Source organism: Cherax quadricarinatus, chromosome 18, assembly GCF_038502225.1.
Source record: "Cherax quadricarinatus isolate ZL_2023a chromosome 18, ASM3850222v1, whole genome shotgun sequence".
In the NCBI taxonomy this organism is placed as follows: Eukaryota; Metazoa; Arthropoda; class Malacostraca; order Decapoda; family Parastacidae; genus Cherax; species Cherax quadricarinatus.
In genome coordinates, this window is record NC_091309.1 from 29,405,132 (window position 1) to 29,422,706 (window position 17,575).

At 41.1% G+C, this 17,575-nt stretch overlaps 1 protein-coding gene across 1 annotated transcript in view; it reads left to right on the forward strand.

The window, feature by feature from the left end:
• The window catches only part of Rab4 (RAS oncogene family member Rab4), a 128,564-nt gene that overhangs the window by 97,880 nt on the left and 13,109 nt on the right, over positions 1-17,575 (forward strand). The window contains exon 5 of the mRNA XM_070086363.1: positions 7,495-7,590. Coding sequence (XP_069942464.1) covers positions 7,495-7,590 — 96 coding nt within the window. The remainder of the gene's footprint in view (positions 1-7,494; positions 7,591-17,575) is intronic.

The following is a 17,575-nucleotide window of genomic DNA, read 5'->3' on the forward strand; positions in this document are numbered from 1 at the left end:
ACAGAGCATTAAATATCCAGCTAAACATATCGATAAATGGTTCCCCCATTACAAAACAAACTGAGGGCAGATTTCTAGGTCTCCACCTTGACTGTAATCTAAAATTTCAGACCCACATCCAGCATATAACTAAGAAAGTTTCCAAAACAGTAGGCATCCTTTCTAAGATACGATACTATGTAACCCAAAAAGCACTCCATACTTTGTGTCACTCTCTAATATACCCTTACCTCACCTATGGTATTTGTGCTTGGGTATCTACCATTACCTATCACCTTAAATATTTAATAACCCAACAAAAAACTGCAGTGAGGATGATCACAAACTCCTGCACCAGACAACACGCCCCACCACTCTTCAATTCTATCATTTGATAGAATGGAAAACATATTATAGAAATAGAGGTGATTTTGATTGGTTGTAAAATGAAAAGAACCTTGAAATGGAGCTCAAAGGAGGGGAAATGTTTGATTTTTGCCGATGTTCAGAAGTAAACAAATGATGTCATTTTCGAATAAATGTCCAAGTAGCCATTCTAATACGCAGTCATGAATGGCTTGACATTATTTATACAATTATTACAATATTGCAGTAGTCTGCATAACAGTAAATCTTCTATTTTTTGTTTGAATAAAAATTCAAAATAGAAAGCAAGAGTAATATCAGAGGGGCCTGGAGATGTGACTGATGAACAAAGAAAATGTTATTTTAGAGCCAGGAATGTCTGCATTGTTCATTCTGGACCCTATTTTGAAATTGTCATGTTTTTTTAATTTTCGTGAAATTGGCCAAATTGCAAATTTCTGACCACGTTATTTGGTAGTTGAAATCGGTAAATGGGCAGTTTCTTGTACTCAATCGATAGAAAAACTGGAGCTCTAAAGAAACAGCTATGAATTTGGTCGATTGAAACAATGGAATTAGCCAAAAATAGGGCTCAAAGTAGGCGAAATCGCCGATTCGTAAATATTGCCGAGGTCGCTAACTTCGTGAGAGTGTAATTCCTTCAGTTTTCCATCAAATTTCATTCTTTTGGTGTCATTACAGTTGTGAAAAGATTCTCTATCATTTCATAAGTTTTTTTTTTTCGGAAATTTTGCGACACCAGGAGACACCTCAGGATTTGGGGTTGCGACAGTCAAGGGGTTAAGGCTCTGTTTCCAAGTATATACATATATCCAAATACATGCAATGGACCCATGGGTAACAACATTAATCCGTTCCAGAGAGCTTGTCTTTAATCGATTTTTTCATTATCCGAATTAATTTTCCCCATGAGAAATAATGGTAATCCAATTAATCCATTCCAGACACCCAAAAGTATTAAACAAAATCATTTTTTTTTTACATGAAATACTATACATTTCCCTACACAAAAAGCAATGAGGCATGCAGAATAAACAATACTTAAATGACACTTACCTTTATTGAAGATGCATTGATGAGTGATGAGATGGGAGGAGGGCAGAGGATGGAGGAGTTTACAATTGTTTGGAAGGGGAATCCCCTTCCATAAAGACTTCAGGTAACAAGCCCTTTTCTTGGGTTACCTCCTTTCTTTGTTTTTTAATGCCACTAGGACCAGCTTGAGAGTCACTGGACCCTTGTCGCACCAAAAATCTGTCCAGAGAGCTGTTTCTGGCATCTTATGATTTCCCCAAAATGGGACACAACATTGTCCTTGTAGATGTTGCCAGCACAGCCTGCAACAGCTGTGTCAGGGTGATGTTCGTCCATTAATGTTTGCACATAAGAAAGCAAGAACACTGCAGCAGGTCTGTTGGCCCATACTAGGCAGGTCCTTCACAAACCATCCCACTAACAGAATCGTATTTGCCCAGCCCAATTTTCAGTGCTTCCCAAGCAATGAGCTTTGATAATTTTGTTCACTCATGCGCAAGTCCCAATCACATCAAATCATGTGTATGGGGAAGTACCCTGTCTTGTATGTGGGGAAGTACCCTGGCTGGTATGTGGGGAAGTACCCTTGCTGGTGTACATAAGAAAACAGGAACACTGCAGCAGACCTGTTGGCCCATACTACCACCCTCTACCACCATCACTACCACCACTAAAAACAATGGAATAATACAAAATACAGTGGACCCCCGACTTAGGATATTAATCCGTTCCTGAAAGCCCATCGTAAGATGAAATGATCGTAGGTTGAATTAATTTTCCCCATAAGAAATAATGGAAATCAAATTAATCCGTTAAAGACACCCAAAAGTATGAAAAAAAAAAAAATTTACCACATGAAATATACATTTTCCTACACACACAAAGAAGGATACATACACAATAGTAGAGTAGTACATGCACAATATATATTGTGCATGTACTACTATACTAAATGAAGAATAAATGACACTTACCTTTATTGAGGATGTAGTGATAAGACACTGTGCCCTGGGAGTGCCTTTTCCTCATGAGTAATGTAGGTCCTGTTTGGCATTTTCTTCCAGAACAGGCCTTATCACACTGTGTATGCCACTATGATTCTTAACCCTTTCAGGGTCTGTGCCGTAGATCTATGGCTTTACGTTCAGGGTCCAAACCGTAGATTTACGCCATGAGTTCAGCTCACTCTGATAAGCTGTGAGCAGTAAACTTGGGCCTAGATATGAGAGAATACATCTATGTGGTATGTGTGCACCACATAAAACATATCCTGCAGCACACAGTGCATAATGAGAAAAAAACTGAGACCGTAATTTTTTATTAAAATGGCGACTTTGCAGTGTTTTTTCATATGTTTTTTATAGTTGTATTTGCAATTTCTTGGTCTCATTTCATAGAATGGAAGATATACTACAGGAATAGAGATAATTTTGATTGGTTTTAGTACTGGAAATGGCTTGAAACTGAGCTCAAAGTAGCGGAAATGTTAAATTTTTGCCGATGTTCAAGAGTAAACAAATGACCTCACAAGTCTAATACATGACAGCTGGTGGGTCTAATATACATTCACAAATGTGGTGATATTATTTATACAATTATTACAGTACAGTGGACCCCCGGTTCGCGATACTAATCCGTTCCTGAGAGCTCATCGTAAACCAAAAATATCGGAAAGCGAATCAATTTTCCTCATAAGAAATAATGGAAATCAAATTAATCTGTGCAAGACACCCAAAAGTATGAAAAAACAACTTTTACCACATGAAATATTAAGTTCAATGCAATAGAATAGTAATTACAATAACAACAATAACAATAAATAACGAAAGAATAATTGACACTTACCTTAATGAAGATCTGGTGATGATTGATGGGATGGGAGGAGGGGAGAGTGTGGATGGTGTTAGCATTTAGAAGGGGAATCCCCCTCCATTAGGACTTGAGGTAGCAAGTCCTTTTCCGGGGTTACTTCCCTTCTTCTTTTAATGCCACTAGGACCAGCTTGAGAGTCGCTGGACCTCTGTTGCACAACATAACTGGCAGCCTCACCATGCCTAATCACACTATGTATGCCACTACGATTCTTAAATCTTTCAAACCAACCTTTGCTGGCCTTAAATTCACTCATATCACCACTAGTTGCAGGCAATTTTTTTACCAAATCATCATGCAACTGCCTAGCCTTTTCACAAATGATTGCGTGAGAGATGCTATCTCCTGTTATCTGTTTTTCATTTATCCACACCAATAACAGTCTCTCAACATTTTCTAACACTTGCGGTCGCTGTTTCGTAATCACAGTTGCACCTTTTGCAAGAACAGCTTCCTTGATTGCTGTTTTCTTGCTCACTATAGTAGAGATGGTTGATTAGGGTTTACTATACAACCTGACCAGCTCCGACACACGCACTCCACTTTCGTACTTTGCAATTATCTCTTTCTTCATTTCAACAGTCATTAGCACCCTTGGTCTCGAAGGGTTGGCACTGGGAGCTTTCTTGGGGCCCATGGTGACATATTTTGCAAAAACAGGCACCAAAAACACTGATAATATGGATAATATGGAATGTACCGAATGTCTTTAGATGCGCGCACACTGGCTGGCTTGTAAACACTGCCACACACGGGGCAGTTCAGGCCACACATGGACACGTCTCGTACGAACCACATCGCATACCGGGTTTTGTATCGGGAAGCGAGGCAAATTTTCTGCGATATAATGCATTGGTTACTGGATTTATCGGATACCGATAGCATCGCGAACTGGGGGTCCACTGTATTGCATAACAGTAAATCTTCTATTTTTTGGTTTGAATAAAAATTCATTGTGAATAAAAAATCAAAATGGAATTCATTTGTAAAACCAGAAAACGTAACTAATGAACAGAGGAAATGTTAGTTTAGTGCCAGGAATGCCTGCATTGTTTATTCTAGACCCTATTTTGAAATTGGAATATTTTGAACTTTGCATTAAATTGGCCAAATTACTAATTTCTGGTCACTTTATTTTGTTGTTGAAACAGTTGACTTGGCGATTTCTTGTGCTCAATCAATAGAATGGAAGTATTTTTTTTTTTATTATCACACTGGCCGATTCCCACCAAAGCAGGGTGGCCCGAAAAAGAAAAACTTTCACCATCATTCACTCCATCACTGTCTTGCCAGAAGGGTGCTTTACACTACAGTTTTTAAACTGCAACATTAACACCCCTCCTTCAGAGTAGAATAGAAGTAATACTAGTGAAATAGCTAAGAATTTGGTTGACTGGAATACTGTAATTGGCCTAAAATGTGAGTCAAAGTCAGCATAATCGCCGATGTGTAAATATCGCCGACATATCAAAATTCGCGAGAGCACAATTTCGTCAGTTTTCCATCAAATTTCATACTCTTTGTTTTATTACCTTCAGACAAAGATTCTCTACCATTTCATTAGAAAAAACAACAGAATTATTTTTTGAAAATTCTTGGACCTTGGTGCACACTTCGAAATTTGGCCTCTGGACCCTTAAAGGGTTAAATCTCTCAAACCAACCTTTGCTGGCCTTAAATTCACCAATATGAGCACTAGTTCCTGGCATTTTTTCCTGTTCACATGAGTGTTAATCGACTGGTGTGCATTGCATCCTATGAGAGAAGATTAAGAACCCCAATGGAAATAAGTTAGACAGTCCTTGATGACACACTGACTTTCTTGGGATATCTTGGGTGGCTAACCCTCTGGGGTTAATTGTTTCTCAGTATTCTCGACAAGCCACGCCACCAACAGTCTCTCCACATCTTCAAGTAGTACAGCTGACCGTGGCACAGCAGTAGCTGACCATGGTACAGCAGCAGCAGCAGCAGCTGACCATGGTACAGCAGCAGCAGCTGCAGCTGACCGTGGTGCAGCAGCAGCAGCTGACCGTGGCACAGCAGCAGCAGCTGACCATGGTACAGCAGCAGCAGCATATGCTGACCATGGTACGATAGCATTTCGATAGTATATCTCGCCCTTTTTACCACAGGGTTGGCACTAGAAGCTTTCTTTGGGCCCATGGTGGCTTATTTAGCAGTTTGAAGCACTAAAAACACTCGAATAATATAAAATGTTCCGAATGTATGTGTGGGAGCGACGGCTCTGGGTTGTAAACACTGGCACACTAACTGAAGGCAGGCCAGCTGAGGCATGCTCAGGCCAGACACACATGTGGACGAGTACCAGATGAATGCTGTAGGTCAAGTTTTTCAACGTATGTCGGGATCAAATTTTTACGCTGAAGAGCATCGTAGGTTGGGGACATTGTACATCGGGGGTCCACTGTATATCACATGTACGCGTGGAATTGTCCTCCCTGGCTTGTAAACAATGGCACACTGGCTGTACATGGAGTGTCTGGGCCACTCGTGCCGCGCTGACGCATTCAGGATGAATGCCCTTAACCGAGTTCTTTTTCGGTAACCGAGCCAATATTTTGACGCAAAAATGTGTTGCTATCCGATTATTTTGTTATTTGATGATGTTGTTACCCGAGGGTTCATTGTATATATTTTTACAGTGTCTCTAAGTACAGTGGACCCCCGGTTAACGATATTTTTTCACTCCAGAAGTATGTTCAGGTGCCAGTACTGACCGAATTTGTTCCCATAAGGAATATTGTGAAGTAGATTAGTCCATTTCAGACCCCCAAACATACACGTACAAACGCACTTACATAATTACACTTACATAATTGGTCGCATTCGGAGGTAATCGTTATGCGGGGGTCCACTGTATAGCTGGGTTTGAGTGGGGGTAGACATAAGTAGTGTCATCTGTGAATAGAACTGGTTTAAGGAATTGAGATGAATTGGGGAGATCACTGATGTAGATTAGAAAAAGGAGTGGGCCTAGGACACTACCCTGGGACACTCAGACAGCCACAGGCTGGATAGTGGAGTTGACTCCATTTGCGTATACATTCTGGTGTCTGTCATTAAGATAAGCTTTTAGGTAATTGAGGGAATGTCGTCTGATGCCATAATGATTTAGCTTTAGGTGCAGGAGATTATGGTCCACTGTGTCAAATGCTTTCCGTAGGTCAATGAAGAGCTCCAGAGGATATTCATTCTTATCGAGGGCTATATATATTAGTTTCAAGCATGTGTATAATACCATCATTTGTACTGTTTTTTGGTCTAAACCCAAACTGGCAGGGGTTAAGTATGTTGTTGGATATAATGTAGGAGTAAAATCATTTGTGTATTATTTTTTCAGATATTTTGGAAAGTAAAGGCAAATTTGATATAGGTCTACAGTTGCTCAAATCAGTTAATCTTACACTCTTTAGCACCATATTACCAAAGTTTGCTGGAGTATCTTACTTGCATATAATCTAGAGAAATGTAAATGCTCCAGCTAATAGTGAGTGCATAATCACTCAAAGATTTTACATGATGCCATCCCCATCATTAATTCTATAAGTTCTGCCTCGCAAAGATTCTGCATGATCACAGACCCCTTCAGTGATTCTGTAGATCAATCCCTCAAAGATCCTGTATGATCCACCTCTCAGAGATTCTACATGCTTTTTTCTTCTCAGAGATCTTGCACATTCCTTGTCCTCAAACATTCAACATGAGATCCCTCTATTGAAAATTGTGTGTGATCATTGTCACCACAGAGTTACAACTCTACATGATCACTCCCTCTCAAAGATTCTACATGATACCATCACCTCTCACAGAAAGGAAATTTGCAGAAACAGTAACACATCAAAGATATAAGTACTGTAGATTGTAGATGTGTATTTGTATAGATATACAATTTAATTTAGAGAAAGAGAATGAAATTGAGAAACTATTATTCATGTTTTATTCTTCTTTAAACAGAAAATGGTCATTAGGTGTGCCTTTATTGTTTAAGCTGGACTTTATATTTTTGCACCTTAAAAATCTGTGGGAAGCACTATAATAGTTTTTTTTTATGCACCAGCCATCTCCTACCAAGGCAGGGTGACCTGAAAAAGACGAGTAAAGTTTTTCTTCTTTTTACATTTAGTTATTTGTAGAGAAGAGATTACTAGCCCGTTGCAGAGTACAGTATTATAATAATATAATTTTCTCCAATCTTAGAGCTAATGTTCATGGAGGCCAGTGCTTTAACGGGAGAGAATGTTGAAGAGGCTTTCTTAAAGTGTGCAAAGAGTATTCTTGCAAAAATAGAAACAGGTATGTAAAATAATTTCCCCTTTTTTAGTTCACCATGGTATGGCTGTCACTTTATTCTTATAATAGATTTCTTTTTAATATATATTCCATCCCACATAAGCTCTTGAGAGTTATCTAAATTATCATTTCTCAAAGTGGTGGTCTTCAGCATCACTGGTCTGCATTGATCTGCTAGGAAATTAAGGTGAAGGTTGACAGTGAGTGGAGCAGTCTTCCACGTAATGTTATTGAATTTAAAGTTTTGGGTGCCTTTAAAAAATTTTGTCTAACCCATGTTTAAGGATTCCCAAGATATTAACTTCTATGACCCTATTTGGTAGATTGTTCCACTTAGTACTGTATTTATATTTCCTTTATTTATGCCCATCTTCCACTTGTATACATCATTCATGTCTTCCCCCATATTCTTCATCATTCAGGGAAGTGAAGGTTCAGGGCCCTCAATCTATCTTCATAGGAATGATTCCCTATACAGTGGATTAATTTTGTCGTCATTTTTTGTATGTTTACCAATGCATTTACAGTGGTACCCCGAGTTTCGTACAGCTCTCAACTCAACAGTTACGTAAGTGTATTATTGTAAGTGCTTTTCTAAGTGTATTTTTGGGGGTCTGAAACGGACTAATCTAATTTACATTATTCCTTATGGGAACAAACTCGTTCGGTAACGGCACTCAAACAGCCTTCTGGAACAAATTATGACCGAAACTCTGGGTACCACTGTATATCCATTCTGTAGTGCAGAGACCATAACTGATTATCATAATGTGAGGCCTTACTAATGACTTTCACAGCTTTAGTATAACATCTGGACTCCTGTTTCTTACACTTCTTGATATACAGTAAATTCAGGTATGTAATCTCTCAGCCTCATTATGTACACTTAGGCACTGCTATCTTGGCTTCTTATTTCTGCTTACAATGACTCTTAAGTCCTTTTCGCATTCTGTATGATCAAGTTCTTTATTATTCAGTGTATAAGTGCCATGGTTATTAACATTTCCAAGGATTAGGGCTTTACATTTATCTAGACTGTACTACATCTGCCACTTTTCAGACCATGACATAAACTTATCTAAGTTTTTCTGAAGTTCAGTGGTATCATCATCATCTATTATTCGATCTCTTTTTTTTGTAGTGGCAACAGATTTACTCACGTCATTATTTATTCCCTCATCAGTATCACTGATGTAAATTAATGATGTTCTAAAGTATCAGTTACAGTAAGAGGTAGATGGGACGAAAGGAAAATGGAAACAACAAGTAAGAGGGAGGTGAAAGTGTATAAACTAAGGGAGGAGGAAGTTAGGGTGAGATATAAGCAACTATTGGCAGAAAGGTGGGCTAGTGCAAGTATGAGTAGTGGGAGGGTTGAAGAGGGTTGGAATAGTTTTAAAAATGCAGTACATATTAGAATGTGGGGCAGAAGTTTGTGGTGCAGGAGAAAAGAGGAGTGATTGGTGGAATGATGAAGTAAAGGGTGTGGTAAAAGAGAAAAAGGTAGCTTATGAGAGGTTTTTACAAAGCAGAAGTGTAGGTTTAAAAATGTAGTGTTAGAGTGTTCAGCAGAAGTTTGTGGTTACAGGAAAGTGGGTGCGGGAGGGAAGAGGAGCGATTGGTGGAATGATGATGTAAAGAGAGTAGTAAGGGAGAAAAAGTTAGCATATGAGAAGTTTTTGCAAAGTAGAAGTGATGCAAGGAGGGAAAAGTATATGGAGAAAAAGAGAGAGGTTAAGAGAGTGGTGAAGCAATGTAAAAAGAGAGCAAATGAGAGAGTGGGTGAGATGTTATCAACAAATTTTGTTGAAAATAAGAAAAAGTTTTGGAGTGAGATTAACAAGTTAAGGAAGCCTAGAGAACAAATGGATTTGTCAGTTAAAAATAGGAGAGGAGAGTTATTAAATGGAGAGTTAGAGGTATTGGGAAGATGGAGGGAATATTTTGAGGAATTGTTAAATGTTGATGAAGATAGGGAAGCTGTGATTTCGTGTATAGGGCAAGGAGGAATAACATCTTGTAGGAGTGAGGAAGAGCCAGTTGTGAGTGTGGGGGAAGTTCGTGAGGCAGTAGGTAAAATGAAAGGGGGTAAGGCAGCCGGGATTGATGGGATAAAGATAGAAATGTTAAAAGCAGGTGGGGATATTGTTTTGGAGTGGTTGGTGCAATTATTTAATAAATGTATGGAAGAGGGTAAGGTACCTAGGGATTGGCAGAGAGCATGCATAGTTCCTTTGTATAAAGGCAAAGGGGACAAAAGAGAGTGCAAAAATTATAGGGGGATAAGTCTGTTGAGTATACCTGGTAAAGTGTATGGTAGAGTTACTATTGAAAGAATTGAAAGTAAGACGGAGAATAGGATAGCAGATGAACAAGGAGGCTTTAGGAAAGGTAGGGGGTGTGTGGACCAGGTGTTTACAGTGAAACATATAAGTGAACAGTATTTAGATAAGGCTAAAGAGGTCTTTGTGGCATTTATGGATTTGGAAAAGGCGTATGACAGGGTGGATAGGGGGGCAATGTGGCAGATGTTGCAGGTGTATGGTGTAGGAGGTAGGTTACTGAAAGCAGTGAAGAGTTTTTACGAGCATAGTGAGGCTCAAGTTAGAGTACATAAGAAAGAGGGAAATTATTTCCCAGTAAAAGTAGGCCTTAGACAGGGATGTGTGATGTCACCGTGGTTGTTTAATATATTTATAGATGGGGTTGTAAGAGAAGTAAATGCGAGGGTCTTGACGAGGCGTGGAGTTAAAAGATAAAGAATCACACATAAAGTGGGAGTTGTCACAGTTGCTCTTTGCTGATGACACTGTGCTCTTGGGAGATTCTGAAGAGAAGTTGCAGAGATTGGTGGATGAATTTGGTAGGGCATGCAAAAGAAGAAAATTAAAAGTGAATACAGGAAAGAGTAAGGTTATGAGGATAACAAAAATATTAGGTGATGAAAGATTGGATATCAGATTGGAAGGAGAGAGTATGGAGGAGGTGAATGTATTCAGATATTTGGGAGTGGACATGTCAGCGGATGGGTCTATGAAGGATGAGGTGAATCATAGAATTGATGAGGGGAAAAGGGTGAGTGGTGCACTTAGGAGTCTGTGGAGACAAAGAACTTTGTCCTTGGAGGCAAAGAGGGGAATGTATGAGAGTATAGTTTTACCAACACTCTTATATGGGTGTGAAGCATGGGTGATGAATGTTGCAGCAAGGAGAAGGCTGGAGGCAGTGGAGATGTCATGTCTGAGGGCAATGTGTGGTGTGAATATAATGCAGAGAATTCGTAGTTTGGAAGTTAGGAGGAGGTGCGGGATTGCCAAAACTGTTGTCCAGAGGGCTGAGGAAGGGTTGTTGAGGTGGTTCGGACATGTAGAGAGAATGGAGCGAAACAGAATGACTTCAAGAGTGTATCAGTCTGTAGTGGAAGGAAGGCGGGGTAGGGGTCGGCCTAGGAAAGGTTGGAGGGAGGGGGTAAAGGAGGTTTTGTGTGCGAGGGGCGTATCCACTTGCATAGGTGGTATACGCTCTGTTCTTTATATCTCTCTCCTTCTCGGGCATTATCTATTCCGGATATTGCCTTTCTTGTTTCGTCATTACCACCACCGATTCTGTTACTTGGTGATTTTAATGCCCACCATTTCCTCTGGGGGGGGGGGTCTCACTGTGATTCCCGTGGCATTCAGTTAGAGGCTTTTCTTGCCACCCACCCCCTCCATGTTTTAAATACAGGTACTCACACCCATTTTGATCCTCGGACTCACACTCTCTCTTGCATCGATCTCTCAGTCTGCTCTTCCTCCGCCGCATTAGACTTCACTTGGTCTGTTCTTCCGGACTTACGTGACAGCGATCATTTCCCAATCATTCTTACTTCCCCTTCATATTCAGAAATGCGTGCCTTGGTGGTCTCCTGCTTGTGCTTGTGCAGTACGTTTGAAACGCGCTGCATGGGGCAGGTACCGGTACAATAGAACCACAGAGAGACTTCTTGAATTTAAGCAGAAGCGTGCGATCGCTCGCCGTGTCATCCGTGACGCTAAACTCACTTGCTGGCGAGATTATGTCTCCACCATCACCTCTGCTTCCTCTATGAGTGCAGTCTGGAAAAAAGTACGAAAACTGAGTGGTAAATATTCTCCTGACCCGGCTCCTGTTCTGCGGGTTGCCGGTGTTGATATAGCAAACCCACTAGATGTTGCCAATGAAATTGGCAATCATCTGGTCCGTATTTCTCAGGGACTCCATCTATACCCCTCATTTCTTTCCTCAAAGTCTGCCAGAGAGTTAGCACCCTTGGACTTTTCTTCTCTCAGAGAAGAACAGTATAATGTGCCTTTTACACTTCAAGAACTGGAGGCAACACTCTCAGCTTGCCGATCATCGGCAGCTGGGCCCGACGACATTCATATTCGTATGCTACAACATTTACATCAGTCAGCCCTTGCAGTCCTATTACGCCTTTACAATCTTATTTGGTCACAAGGAGTTCTTCCACAGCTGTGGAAATCCGCCATTGTTCTCCCTTTCCGCAAACCAGGCACTACGGGACATGAAACCTCCCACTATCGTCCCATTGCTCTTACCAGTGCAGTTTGCAAAGTGATGGAACGCCTAGTAAATAGACGTTTAGTGTGGTATTTAGAGACACACAACAGTCTCTCCACTCATCAATATGGCTTTCGTAAGGGCCGTTCTACCATAGACCCCTTACTACGCTTGGATACGTATGTTCGTAATGCCTTTGCGAATAACCACTCAGTTATTGCCATATTTTTTGACCTTGAGAAGGCATATGACACAACTTGGAGGTATAATATTTTAGCCCAAGCCCACTCCTTAGGCCTTCGAGGCAATCTACCATCCTTCCTTAAGAACTTTTTAACTGACAGGCATTTCCGTGTTCGGGTTAATAATGTGCTCTCCCCGGACTTTATCCAAGCTGAAGGTGTCCCCCAGGGATGTGTTCTGAGCACAACACTTTTTCTCCTTGCTATTAATGATTTGGCCTCTAGTCTTCCATCAAATATTTGGTCGTCACTCTATGTTGATGACTTCGCTATTGCCTGTGCAGGCGCTGACTGTCACCTTATTACAGTTTCTCTCCAGCATGCGGTCGACCGTGTTTCCAATTGGGCCACCACACGTGGGTTTAAATTTTCCAGCACTAAAACCCACCAAATTATTTTCACTAGACGCTCTGTCATCTCCGATCATCCTTTGTACCTCTATGGCTCCCGTATCCCTGAACGTGATACAGTCAAGTTTCTGGGCCTCCTCTTTGATCGTAGGTTATCCTGGAAACCTCACATTACCTCTCTGAAGGCAACTTGCCACAGCCGGCTGAACCTCCTTGAAACCCTTGCTCATCTTTCATGGGGAGCTGATCGTCGAACCCTCCTTCGCCTACATTCCACCCTTATCTTATCGAAACTTGATTATGGTGACCAGATCTATTCAGCAGCATCTCCTGCTACTCTCTCTAGCCTTAACCCCATTCATCACCAAGGACTACGTTTATGCCTTGGTGCTTTCCGCTCTTCCCCTGTCGAGAGCCTCTATGCAGAAGCGAACGTTCCATCCTTATCCAATCGCCATGATTCCCATTGCCTTCGCTACTATGTACGTTCTCATGATCTCCGCAATCCTTCCATTTATAGAATGGTCACTGATATTAGTAGACATTCTTTATTTGTTTGCCGCCCCTGTTTACTCCGTCCCTTCTCTCTTCGCCTTCATTCGCTCTTGTCTTCTCTTCAATTACCACCTTTCTATGTACATGTAGCATCTCACTTTTCCCTACCCCCCCTGGGAAGTTCCAGCTGTTCGAGTCTGTTCTTTCTCTCTCCCTTGCTCGAAAGCCCAACTGTCTACGGTCGCTTCCCGCTCTCATTCTCATGCCATTGGTGTGTACACAGATGGCTCTAAGTCTTCTGACGGCATAGGATTCGCAGCAGTGTTTCCGGACAGCGTCGTACAAGGGCATTTACTATCTTCGGCTAGTATTTTTACTGCTGAATTGTATGCCATCCTTACAGCACTTATCTGTATTGCATCTATGCCTGTGTCATCATTTGTGGTTGTCTCAGACTCCCTTAGTGCTTTACAGGCTATACAGAAATTTGATACACCTCACCCCTTAGTCCTCCGTATCCAACTTTGGCTACGCCGCATCTTTACCAAGCATAAAGATATTGTTTTTTGTTGGGTCCCTGGTCATGTTGACGTACAGGGCAATGAACAGGCAGACACTGCTGCGCGGTCAGCAGTACATGACCTACCAGTTTCATGTAGAGGTATTCCATTTACGGACTATTTTGCTGCAATATCTTCCCAACTTCACACCCGTTGGAAACAACGTTGGTCTACTATGCTCGGCAACAAACTTCAATCTATTAAACCAGGTATAGGTTACTGGCCGTCTTCTTATCACCAGTGTCGAGGTTGGGAGACTACTCTCTCCCGTCTTCGCATTGGCCATACTCGTCTTACTCATGGATATCTCATGGAGAGGCGCCCTGCTCCTCTCTGTGAGAATTGCCAAGTTCCATTATCAGTCAGCCACATTCTGTTGGACTGCCCACTTTATCAACGAGCACGCAGAATTTACCTCCGTCGTCGTCTTCGCTCTGCTGCTCTCTCTTTACCTTCCCTTCTCGCTGATGGACCCACCTTTCATCCAGACTCTCTCATTGAATTTTTGACAACAACTGACTTACTTCACAAATTCTGATACCTTCAGCCCTTTCTACTTCAATCTCTTGCTACCCCCTACCCCCGTACTATCCCCTTCCCCGCTGTTTTCTGTAACCTACTGATCATCCCTCCTCCCTTCTGCCATCCAATACCCTCGCTTCCTTCCCTACCCTGCAGCGCTGTATAGCCCTTGTGGCTTAGCGCTTCTTTTTGATTATAATAATAATAGGGCCAAACACTTCATTGAACCACTCGACGAAAATTTCCCTCGTGACCTATGCCTTACTACTAGATTTCCAAAACACACACAATTTACTCTTCATAACGTTGTTTTTCCTGAACACACTGGGATTTTCTGAATGGTACACTAGTAATGGCTTCACTTAGAAATCCCCACTAGCATTAGCACAGAACATTAGCGTCAGCCTGTCTTTCATAGGCTTGTGTCCTGGCATTGCCTTTTCCTCTTGTGTAATGAAGGTCCTCTTTGCCATTTTATTCTAAAAGAGGCCTGTTTCATCACAATTGAACACTTGTTCAGGTTTCAGTCCTTCAGCCTCTATGTACTCCTGGAGTTCATGCACATATTTTTCAGCCACCTTGTGGTCCGAACTGGCAGCCTCATCATGCCTTACCACACTGTGTATGCCAGTACAGTTCTTAAATCTCTCAAACCAGCCTATGCTGGCCTTAAATTCACTCACATCACCACTATTTGCAGGCAATTTCTTTACCAAATCTTCATGCAACTGCCTAGCCTTTTCACAAATAATCGAAGTCATAAGAGTATCTCCTGCTAATTGTTTCTCATTTATCCACACCAATAATAACTTCTCAACCTCTTCGAGTACTGGTGATCTCATTTTTGTCAGCATAGTTACTCCCTTTGCAACAACAGCGTCCTTGATTTCCTTTTTCTTGGCCACTATGGAACATAAGGTTGTGTAGGGTTTCTTATACATCCTGGACAGTTCGGCCACACTTGTACCACTTTCATATTGTTCAATGATGGTTTTCTTAAATTCAATCGTATTTCTCACCTTCTTTACCACAGGCTTGGCACTAGGAGCTTTCTTTGGAGCCATGGTAGCTTATTTAGTACTTGCAAGCACTAAAATAAATGGAATATTGTGAAATATTTCGCTGGAGCACGTGAGGGGACCTTCGCTCACTGGTAAACAATGCCAGACTGGCTGCCGCCACGGCTCACGCTGTGGGTACGCGTCCAGGACGAATTACGACTTGCGAGTCAACTTATGAAAAGCGAGTCCATGTTTATACGAAAATAACCCTATGATTGGCAAAATTTACGATTGCCGGGAACTACGAAAAGCGAGGGACTACTGTACTCCTCTTTCCTCCTGCACCCACCCTCCTATAACCACAAACTTCTGCCCCACATACTAATACTGCATTTTTAAAACTATTCCAACCCTCTTCAACCCCCCCACTACTCATACTTGCACCAGCCCACCTTTCTGCCAATAGTTGCTTATATCTCACCCGAACTTCCTCCTCCCTTAGTTTATACACTTTCACATCCCTCTTGCTTGTTGTTGCCATTTTCCTCTTTTTCCCATCTACCTCTTACTCTAACTGTAGTTACAACTAAATAATGATCCGATATATCAGTTGCCCCTCTATAAACGTGTACATCCTGGAGCCTACCCATCAACCTTTTATCCACCAATACATAATCTAACAAACTACAGTGGACCCCCGCTTAACGATCACCTCCAAATGCGACCAATTATGTAAGTGTATTTATGTAAGTGCGTTTGTACGTGTATGTTTGGGGGTCTGAAATGGACTAATCTACTTCACAATATTCCTTATGGGAAAAAATTCGGTCAGTACTGGCACCTGAACATACTACTGGAATGAAAAAAGTTCGTTAACCGGGGGTCCACTGTACTTTTATTACGTGCTATATCATACCTTGTATATTTATTTATCCTCTTCTTCATAAAATATGTATTACTTATTACCAAACCTCTTTCTACACATAGCTCAATTAAAGGCTCCCCATTTTCATTTACCCCTGGCACCCCAGATTTACCTACTACTCCCTCCACAACATTTTTGCCCACTTTAGGATTGAAATCCCCAACCACCATTACTCTCACACTTGGTTCAAAACTCCCCATGCATTCACTCAACATTTCCCAAAATCTTTCTCCTCTACACTTCTCTCTTCTCCAGGTGCATATACGCTTACTATAAGCCACTTTTCACATCCAACCTTTATTTTACTCCACATAATCCTTGAATTGATACATTTATAGTCCCTCTTTTCCTGCCATAACTTATCCTTCAACATTATTGCTACTCCTCCTTTAGCTCCAACTCTATTTGAAACCCCTGACCTAATCCCATTTATTCCTCTCCACTGAAACTCTCCCACCCCCTTCTGCTTTGTTTCACTAAAGCCAGGACATCCATCTTCTTTTCATTCACAACATCCACAATCATCTTATCATTTGCACAACATCCACGCTCATTCAGACTTCCCACTTTTACAGTTTTCTTATTATTCTTTTTAGTAATTATTACAGGAAAAGGGGTTACTAGCCCATTGTTCCCGTCATTTTAGTTGACTTTTACAACACGCATGGCTTACGGAGGAAAGATTCTTATTCCACTTCCCCATGGATATAAAAGGAAAAGTAATAAGACCAAGAACTATTAAGATAAAATCTAAGAAAACTCAGATGAGTGTGTATAAATAAACATGTACATGTATGTGTAGTGTAACCTAAGTGTAAGTAGAAGTAGCAAGACGTACCTGTAATCTTGCATGTTTATGAGACAGACAAAAGACACCAGCAATCCTACCATCTTGTAAAACAATTACAAGCTTTCGTTTCACACTCGCTTGGCAGGACGGTAGTACCCCCCTGGGTGGTTGCTGTCTACCAACCTACTACCACTAGAATTTATGAGTATATATACGTCAAACACGGTGGCTCGTAAGACGTATATATACGACTGAAGCAGTTAAAGTGTTAAGTGATTCTTGGTAGGCTCTTCTCCCTCACCCTCTTTATTTTCTGAGTCCTTTCTGGAAATTCAGCTCTCCCAGCATTTTCTCTGGGTTTCTTTATTTTTCATCATCTTGTAATAATTCATTGACATCTGGCTACATGTCTTTAAAACCCTAGCCTGGGAAATCCTGTGAAATTATTCACGACACTTGGGCATAATTTTTCCCAGCATAAATTTATTGTTGATTGGGACACATTATCCCCTACTGTGCTTATTTAGGAATGAAACTTATTGTATAGAATGCAAATGCTGA